A 9281-nucleotide genomic window follows, 5' to 3' on the forward strand; every position below is an offset into this window, starting at 1 on the left:
TAGTTACTTGGGTGTTTGTCCCTGTAGACCCAGTCTTTGAAAAGTAAAGACCAACTCCATTGCTATGACTGTCAGCCCTCTTGGGGACTTGGAGAATGTAGGCTAGCATTTTGTGGGCCTGTCAACCTAATTTCAAGGAAAATTTAATGGAAGTATATTTCAAGGGGCAGATGTGTGGTTTAACCTTATTACAACAGAAGCTATAAAAAGGTTTAACCTTATTACAACAAGAGCTATATAAAACTGTACAAAAAGACAGCCGGTCTCTATGTCCTCATCATCCGAACACCTCACAGTTATGAAAACTAAATGAGATAATATGCATGTCAGGAAAGAATCCCAACCAACATCTGGGAAGGCACACCCCGCTCCCCCAGGTGACTGCCTGGACCACCACCCTCAGGGTAACAGCTGTTGCACAGCCATTTCCTAAAATGAGAGTTGGAAAAGGGGTGAAGTGGCAGCGAGTGGGACCTTTCGTAGAAAGCAAGTCTACACTATCTGCCAGGGACCTGCAAGGGATCCGAGATGCTTACGTTCCAAATTCTGGGCTCCTACCCACTGTGATATACCGTGTATTGATTAAGCAGAAGCAGAAGCAGTTTTTTTTCTTTTAATAGGTGCTTTTTAATTAACTGATTGTTTTCAGTTATTTTGGAGTACAATAAGAAATTTGGAATTTTGAAAATAGAGAGATGTATAAACCATATTTCATTTCCTCATAGAATTACACCGTTTTTTACATATAGATCCATAAGAAATTGCACACATAGAAAACAATACAGGAAGCAGAACCAATCTTTAAAAGCAAAAAACAGAAATACACTACAGGAAAACATTTCCAGAGGCAGTCACCACAATATTAAAAGGGTTAGAAGTCATGTTATCAAAGCAATGTGTTTAGCAGGGTAACCGGGAGAGTCTAGAACATCACTTCTGCTTAGGTCGTCGAATGCCTTTGCCTTTTAAGCTACTTTCCGATTCCAGGTAACTGTTGATGTATTTATTACATAACAAGTTCAACCAATAGTGATAAATATAATCCTAAATCATGTTATACAAGGTCCTTAATTGGTACAATCACACATTATTTTTGTTCAGATATGTAAAAACACAAACCATCTGCATTTGTTTCCTAAGCTTTCCTGCACCTGCACCTTGAACAGTCAAGTTCAGTCTTCCTGGTGCCTCCAGGTACCTCAGGCTGGATTCCCCTCTGACAACCAGAACCTTGGTTTCCATGACAAGCTGCTCTTAACGTGGTACTGTACCCCCAGGCACCAGCGAGGTCCCCAGCGGCAGGCAGTTTACACTACTTGTGGGTGGTTTCTGGGCCCTGACCTCACCACTCACCTAGGCAGCCTGGGCCTTAAGCCTTTCAGACGCAGGCCCCTCTGGCAGCCTACTCATTGTAGTCTTTACTCACCAGTCGGCTAGAGCGCCTCTGTGTACACATGGAGTTTAACAGGTTGGGACTAGCGGGTGGTTAAGCTGGAGGAAAAGGCAAAAGCACAAAACCCAATAGGCTTTGCTATAGAGGGCAAGAGAGGCTGAAATGTGCTGTTACTTGCCTATGGTCACGACGCTGGCAGAAGCAGAGCAGAACTTATATAACACCATCCAACAGCTTTAAGATACAAGAACCTTACACACACTCACTGGACAGAGGGCCAAGAAAACAGGACGACAGTGCTTCTACCGGGGCAGTTCTGTGGAGCTGACATTCCTGACACTTGGTGCCGGCTGCATGGATTAAGGTAGTCTGGCCTATAGAGCTAAAGGATGGCATGTTATGAAGCCACTGTAATGACATGAGAACACCTTATGTTAAGAGGAGAAAAAAGCGCACAGATTATAGCTATAGTTTCCTCTCAATTTGTTTTTTTTTTTAAAAAAAAAGGCCGGAAGGTAACATGAGCCATGTTTGTGAATTAGCATTTCCAATGGAGAAACTGTCTTTAGTCTTGTGATTCTCATGCAATCACTTCTGACTGAAGTTATCTGGCACGTTTTCTACCTAACAGCTCAAAACAGTAACATATGCACATGTATGATTTCCTGTGACTACACTTCCCTGGCTGGATTTTGATCTCTCCCGTCCGTTTGGCTATCCGATGTGGATGACGTGCCAGCACCCTGGAACAACAGCCCACGTGGTCCCTCCCTTTCTGCCCTAGTTCCCCTTCCTAAAGTCTGTCTCGCCAAACAGCTGGAGCCTCCAATAGCAGGCTCTGCGATCTGGCTCCGCACAGGCCTGACCTGACTATTCCCTCGCTCCCTCTGGCTGTGGTCTCCCTGCTGCTCCTCAACCAGACTGGGACCTGCTAGCGTTTGCACAGCTGGCTAGCTAGCCCATCATGTAGCTAAAGTCACCAGTAACCACCCTGTAACTACCCCCATAGCACATCACACATTTGTGATCGTCCCGAATGGCGGACTATTTGATACCCTTGACCTCCAGTAGCCCATAGCAGCCCTGGTTACTGTGATAACCAAAAGCCCACCCCCACAAATATCCAAATACCCCAGGATGGGGAGGGGCAACACTGCCCCAGTTTGAGAACTCTACCCCAAAGGGTAGTTGCAGGACTACAACATTCATTCATCCAAGCAGCATCTAGTGTTCCCGAGCCTGAAACTGGGATAGACAGATGCCCGCCAGGGACACTACCTTATTCTGGACAACCACATGTAGCGTGGGTCCAGAGTCACCTAACATCTACCTAAGTTTTCATGGGCAGTAGCTGAGGAAATGAGAAAAACCACACAGAAGGAACTTCATAAAACTAAACTTATGAAAGAAGTCTCCCCGTTATGCCTTCCCTCTCCTCTCTGTTTTGACCTAGGATGCGGTCAGCGCTTCTACTCTTTAGTATGCATACATATCACCTACAGATCTTGTTAAAGGAATTCGGGTCTGAGGTGGGGCCTACAGGAGTTCTAACAACACCCAAGTGATCCAAGCCAGCTCGACCCAAACATCAATGCTTCAGACCCTGTGTGACATTTGTCTGGAAGCCAAGCTTCTAATCAGAGAGCGGGTAAGCTTTCCTGCCACTGCTGCTCTAAACTGGTTAAGGAAGCGTCCTCACCTGTTCCAGTTCCCAACATGTTTCATCACTCACCTAAAATACCACTGCTAGAACTATGAGTAAAATCCAGCTAGTCTCCAAACTCCCTAGGGCCTTTTTCCCTCTGGGCCAGAAGCCCAGGCGGTTTAATTTTTAAATGGGAAGTGAACTCAACTGAGTACACAATACAGCAGGAACAAATGGAGGGTGGGCAGGTGTACAGTTAAACTAAATAGTACCACAAGCTTAAAAACACAGCTACACGGCAAATGGCTAACAGTAAAGAGCACAAGGACGGCAATACTATCAGGACTTCCACTTTCTACATTTCATTTTCCTGCAGTGCTTTATTTAGATGAAGCTAGCATACACTCCCACCTCTGGAAAATATACTGACTTCCCACAGCAGCTAGCACCCAGTCCTTGTTAACTAATATATTCACCAAGAGTTACTTTGTTCTCTAAGATGTTTATTCCAGTTGTAGTTGTTAGTGTAATTACAGATGTTTAACAATGAGGTGCACCCACCTGTAAAAGTGAAGCTGAATCACAAGAATTGGGCTCGTTCACAAGTCTTTACTCCATTTACAAAGTGGTGGCCCACAGTAAAAGACTGAGAAGTGAATGCACATTGATGTTTTAAGTGAAACAAAAGGTTTATGCTAACACATTTCATGATTCTCTCCTTTAAGCATCTGGATCTGATGCCTAAGACTTTATCAGGAAGACTAAGTAGTATCTTCATAAACAGTTGCGCATACCAAATAACTTCAAGGTTTAAAAATACCTACGAAGGCAGCTATTAAATTAGAGAACCATTTAACAGCAACGAAAAGGTGGCCCAGGGACAACTGAACTCACTTGTCACAAGTGAGTAAATTATTGAGTTAACTTGTGCTCAAAATTTAAACTATGAACCACTGGCCAAGTATTGTGTCCAATAGAGAAATGGTGGCTTTTGAATGTCACTGCTTCAGTGACCTGGTAAAGTACAGGCAAGACACGTTCCACTTTCACACCAAAGGGGGAGCAAACTGGTTAAGAGTAACATTTCTCACAGATGATAACACAAAATTAATCCCTTTTGAGCACTTTGTGCCTGGTACATGTTTAAGCATCCTACAAGTATCAAACCGTTTAATCCTGAGGGATATAACCATTATTGCCTTCACGATACACACGGGGAAGCTGAGGCAGATTTAAACACAGCTAATAAAATGCAGGGCGAGGAATCACATCCATGCAATGTGTCTCAAAGACCACTCCCTTTCTCTACTTACAGTCTCATCAACTCTAGATTCTCATTTTAAAGGAAAACTGAGTCCAATATTTAATCCCAAGCACCACACCAAAGCCTCTGATCCTTTCATACATCGTTGCTGGTAAAACCTCTAATGAAGAGCAGAATTGCTGAACAGAGGGGAGCCCTGCACCCCACTTTAATCAAGGCTCTAAATTCAAACCCAGCCCCAACCACTCCCTCCCCTCTACAGTCAGTTTCCACGGGGTCACTGCACCACAGCCTGTCAACAAGGGTGTGGTGAGCACAGACAGTGCTGCGGAAGTTCTCAGGTTTGGATCTGCCAGGAAACACTGGCATCCAATCAGGGGTGACAGGGTTGTTACCAGCTACTCCCATCGAAGCTTTAAGTGGCTTGAGGTCCAAGGACTTGAATATGGCCAGGCTCCTTTCACAGAACACACAACAGTAATTGTACATTTCACTGAAAACTTTTTATTAGCCTTTTGGATAGGAACGGGAATTTACTTGCCAGGAAGGATGATCCCATCATACTGAAAGAGAACAGATTTTATTTTTTCAGAACAGGCGGTTAACAGTAAAGACTGCAGCAATGGCTAACGTTCAAGAATTCAAATCAGGTACATGAACTTCGGCTTTGAATCCCATATCCCCAAACAGGAAGCTGGCCATCTTTAACAATTGCTACACTATGCTCAACTGCACTATACCCCGAGAAAAGGGGCTCCTATTAAAGCCATATTCCTCCCCTTCCAGCTATCTGCATTCACGGGGCTGGGGAGAAAGCCTGGTTCTGGGTGTTCTTTTAAACCACAACCCTGGAAGCCCATTTTCCAAGTTGCCCAAATGTTCCACCTTTAAAAGAGCTACCCACCAAAGGGCGCTAGACTTTGCATCCCCGAGTCCCAACTCCATTCACCAACACCACATTCCACCACTTCACCTGAGACACATCAAGCTTTACCTTCTGCTGGAACCAGCGCATGGCCTCCTCTTTGCTGATTCTGTGTTTGGCCCCAATGCAGCCTGTCCTGCGCTTCTTGTCTGCGATGCTGAAACCTGGCCTACCCAGCACCTGTCCCAGGAATAACCAACAGTCACCTAGCCAGCTCAGAGTCAAGAGCAGATGGACAAGACTCACACATTGGAGTGACTGATCTTCAAGAGTTACCTGGTGGCCCAAGAGACCCACGATCTCAGTGTCTGATGGAACCTGCATCCTAGATGACACATCGCCTTCCTATACACTATAGGTCTGCTCTGGAGGCTGGACTTGCAGCTCCTCCCCGCTCCCCTACCTAACTTCCAATGGCAGCTAAGGATTCACCACTGCCCCCATGCCCCAAAGCACTTTTATTTAAAAAAAAAAAGCAAATAAATTTTACTCCAACATGTGCATTGTAGAAATCTTAAACTTCCAAGAAGCACAAAGAAATAACTATTTCTCTCCTCTGCTTCAGCTCAAAAGTGCTTCTTAAAGGTTTGTCATCCCCCGTGAGCACCCAACTCTCACCACCATTTCTCTGGATATTCAAATCTAGTATGAAGACTGCTGCCATCCTTCAGGTTCATACTAGTCAGGACTTCAGGGTTTTGCCATTTATTTACTTTGATGGTTGGACCAAAACATTACAGTGACACAAATGGTCACGTCTCCATTAAAATCCCCATCCTGAGCAAACAGCCCCATCGTCAAACCTGCTTCCACGTCCTCTGGATGGAAGCCACCCCATTCCCAGAGTCTAAGGGAAGAAGCAGGGAAAGGGCAGCCTCAGTGAAGCCAACCCAGACGCCAAATGCAACCCCAATACCGTCTCTCAAATTTTCAGTTCAGTGGCTGCATGGAACTGTTTCCTTCGCCCACCTTTGAGCAACATCAGTGCTTGCTAGATCCTAGACCGTAAACGTCACGGATCTTGTCCATCTAGTTCACAGTGCTATATCCCCACACCTGCCACAAACGAGGTGTATCTTCCCAAGGGAGAGAAGACAGACAACACTCAGAGCCCCAACCCAACATGTCACCATCAAGATAGCACATATGAAATAAAGGAGGAACAGACTGCACTCTCACAGACCAGGAGTAGAAAAGGTTAAGTATTCATACCACATAGAAGTCCAGGCCGTAGATACCAATGCTTGGGTCATATTTGATCCCCAGATCGATGTGTTCTTGGATTCCAAAGCCAAAGTTGCCAGTGTCCGAGAAGTTATTTTTTCTTAACTCATACTCTCGCACCTGAGGGAAAAACACGCAGCAATCACTCCCTGTCAACTCTACCCCGCAATAACTAGCTCAGCTTGCAACACTCAGGACCCCCAAGACACAATTCAATGTAATTTGGCCAGCAACAAAATCTGATATTCCCACTACACGAAATCACAGCTACGGACATCATATAACTACTAACTTTCAAAGGGAAGAGAAAAACCCTTTAGAAGTTCAAAAAAGTCAGAAGGCAGAACATTAAGTGTAACTACTATGTGCTAACTGGTGCTTTCAGTATTATCCCACGGAGGGATCAGCCTCACCTTCAGACCTTTCTCCAGGATTTCTTCTGCCTTGGCCCCACGGACTGTGCAATGGACGGCAATTTTTTCATTTCTTCTGATGCCAAAGGATCTGACGGTGTATCTAGCTGCAGGCAGGGGTAACAAGGAGTCAGCTGTTATCATACTCCCGCTGCACTCCCCTCTTCCCCAGAAAATCATCTCCATGACTCCAAAGTGACATTAAGTATCCATCCACATTCTAAAGTGATGTTCTAATCAGTGTCAACTTGTATCCGTTAATCAGATTCATTTGTAACACAGAAACAGATTTTCCAACTTCCAAGTCACTCAGCCATACTTGACCGATTAAGACCTCAGAGCCATAATGTCAAAGTCTCAGGGAGGGCAAGTTCATAACCAGTATAAGCTAAAGGAAAATGACCATGCATTCTACTAATAATGTTTATTAATAATAGCTAATATTTGCTAAAACCTTATTGTATCCCCATTTCACAGAAGCCGTGAAAGGTTAACTTGCACAAGATCAGTTGGTAGTAAGAGGCAGGCTGTGATTCCAAGGACTTGCCATATTCCATTACCCCAAAGCAATGAAACTCTAAAAACAAAAAATGTAACAACAGTAATGCCTACACTGTGCTTGGTATGCAGCAGGCATTTCATATAACCTATCCTGTCCCCCGCGATCTTGTAATGCAAGTACTACCATCCCCTGTATGCAAATAAGGAAGCTGAGGCCCAGAGAAGCCAAAGTCACAGACTAGCAAGTGATGGAGCCGGGATGCGAACCAGGTTAGCCTAGGGACACAGCCCTGTTCTAGCTGTAGCCTATGTAACCCTAACTGCTAATCAAGCCAAATACCATTTTCTGCATTCCCAACATTTCCACGCTACCTCATACTCTCGTTACTTGCAAAAACCTCTACTTGGGCTAGTCTTAGCTTAATCTCGGCTCATACAAAATCTGGTATTCCAATACCACTCCTATGTTGGAAGGGAGATACCTCTTGGGAAGCTCAGGAAGGCAATACTTTAAAGAGATATCACCTTCAAAACGGGTACAAAACAGGCTTGACAGCAGGCGAGGTAAGAAACATCCCGACATCCCCAGCCACTAGCCCTTCCCTGCCGGCCACGACTCACCTTTGGAGAACACAGGGGTCTGGCCTGTGAGCTGCTCCAGCACCTTGGCTGCCCGGGTCAGCCTGTCTCCACTCTCCCCCACGCAGATGTTGAGGCAGAGCTTGCGGATGCGAAGTTCCCGCATGGGGTTCTCCTTCTCCCCTTGATCCTGCTGCAACAGGGAAGCGCAGCCGTCAACACACACAACCCCGCCGGAACTGCCAGCCTAATATTTGTACTTAGCGCATTTCCGCCCAACCCAAATAGTCCCGAAAGCCCTAAAGGTTCAAGAATTAGCACCACGTTTGTGTGGGAAGCACCGAGGAAGACATCTCGGGGTCTTGTTTTCTCCTTCCCCCACGAACGGAACGGGTGAACAGAAACAGGACAGGTACCGAGTGGAAAAGTTACAGACAATGCGGATGAACCCCAAGGGGCTCAAAGTGTAAGGTGACGGAGGGCGCCCCGTTACACGGCCGGTGAGGGGTGAGAAAACAGCACGTGGCTGGGCAGCGTCCCCCGAAGCCTGGCCTCTGACCCGAGGAGGAACCGGCTGAGGCTCCCCAGTACCAGGTCCCGGGGCCCAGCAACAGGTCCGAACCCCGCGTCCCAGACACCCCTCCGATCGCTCCACTGGCCCTCGCTGCAGCCTGCAGGCCGTGCTTCTGGGCCTCCCGCGGCTGCCCCGAGCCTGCTCCTGGGAGGATGGGAGGAAAGCGACAGGGTCCAGCTCCGCGGCCTCGGCTCGTATGGCTCTGCCAGTTTCGGCACGGCCGGCATCGCGGTCTCCGTTCTCCTCGGGCGGCGGGAGAGGTAACCCCCGCAGGCTCCGCCGGCCGTGGATGGAAGCGGATGAAGGGAAGCAAACCCACACCTCAGCTACTCACCGCCATGACGGGAAACAGGAAGAGAAAGTGAGACTTCTGAGCCAGGGCCTTATGGGCCAGAAGGCGGACCCTTTTCCCAGGCTAACCAGCGAGATGAGGGAGAGGAAGAGAGGCGCGTCTGGAGCCGCGTAGAATCGGCTTCCCCCTCGTGGACACAGATGTCAACTGCAAGTGACGCTGGCTGACCACTGGGGCGTGGGCTTATCCAAAAACCGGTTTTTAAAGCTCCCTGAACTGGCATTTCCTTGAATTTCCGGTCCCCAGGGATGCTGTTCCCGCCCACAGCCTCAGGTACGGTTGGTTCTTGGCGTGTTGAGACTGCCAGAATACACTGTCAATTATGCAAATTATGAAGTAACAGTTTTACTCTGTAACAGTGTAAACAAATGGCATTTAAACATTTAAACAGTAGTTAGAACAGAGTGTTGG

General features: G+C 46.8%; 1 protein-coding gene across 3 annotated transcripts; it reads right to left on the reverse strand.

The window, feature by feature from the left end:
- Nucleotides 1-1864: 1864 nt before the first annotated feature.
- RPL11 (ribosomal protein L11) lies at nucleotides 1865-8984 on the reverse strand. 3 transcript variants are annotated; one of them, XM_060309677.2, is made up of 6 exons: nucleotides 8536-8815; nucleotides 7987-8137; nucleotides 6865-6971; nucleotides 6440-6571; nucleotides 5297-5407; nucleotides 1865-4865 (listed from the first exon to the last, which is right to left on the reverse strand). In XM_060309677.2, exons 1-6 carry the CDS (start codon nucleotides 8743-8745, stop codon nucleotides 4836-4838), a joined length of 741 nt encoding a protein of 246 aa, XP_060165660.1. In that variant the 5' UTR covers nucleotides 8746-8815; the 3' UTR covers nucleotides 1865-4835. The 3 variants fall into 3 exon arrangements, with proteins under 3 accessions (XP_060165660.1, XP_030730978.1, XP_060165651.1); XM_030875118.3 differs by lacking the exon at nucleotides 8536-8815 and adding an exon at nucleotides 8853-8984 and having other exon boundaries at nucleotides 4784-5407; XM_060309668.2 differs by having other exon boundaries at nucleotides 4784-5407; nucleotides 8536-8821.
- Nucleotides 8985-9281: the final 297 nt, after the last annotated feature.

Source organism: Globicephala melas, chromosome 1 (assembly GCF_963455315.2).
Source record: "Globicephala melas chromosome 1, mGloMel1.2, whole genome shotgun sequence".
Classification (NCBI taxonomy): domain Eukaryota; kingdom Metazoa; phylum Chordata; class Mammalia; order Artiodactyla; family Delphinidae; genus Globicephala; species Globicephala melas.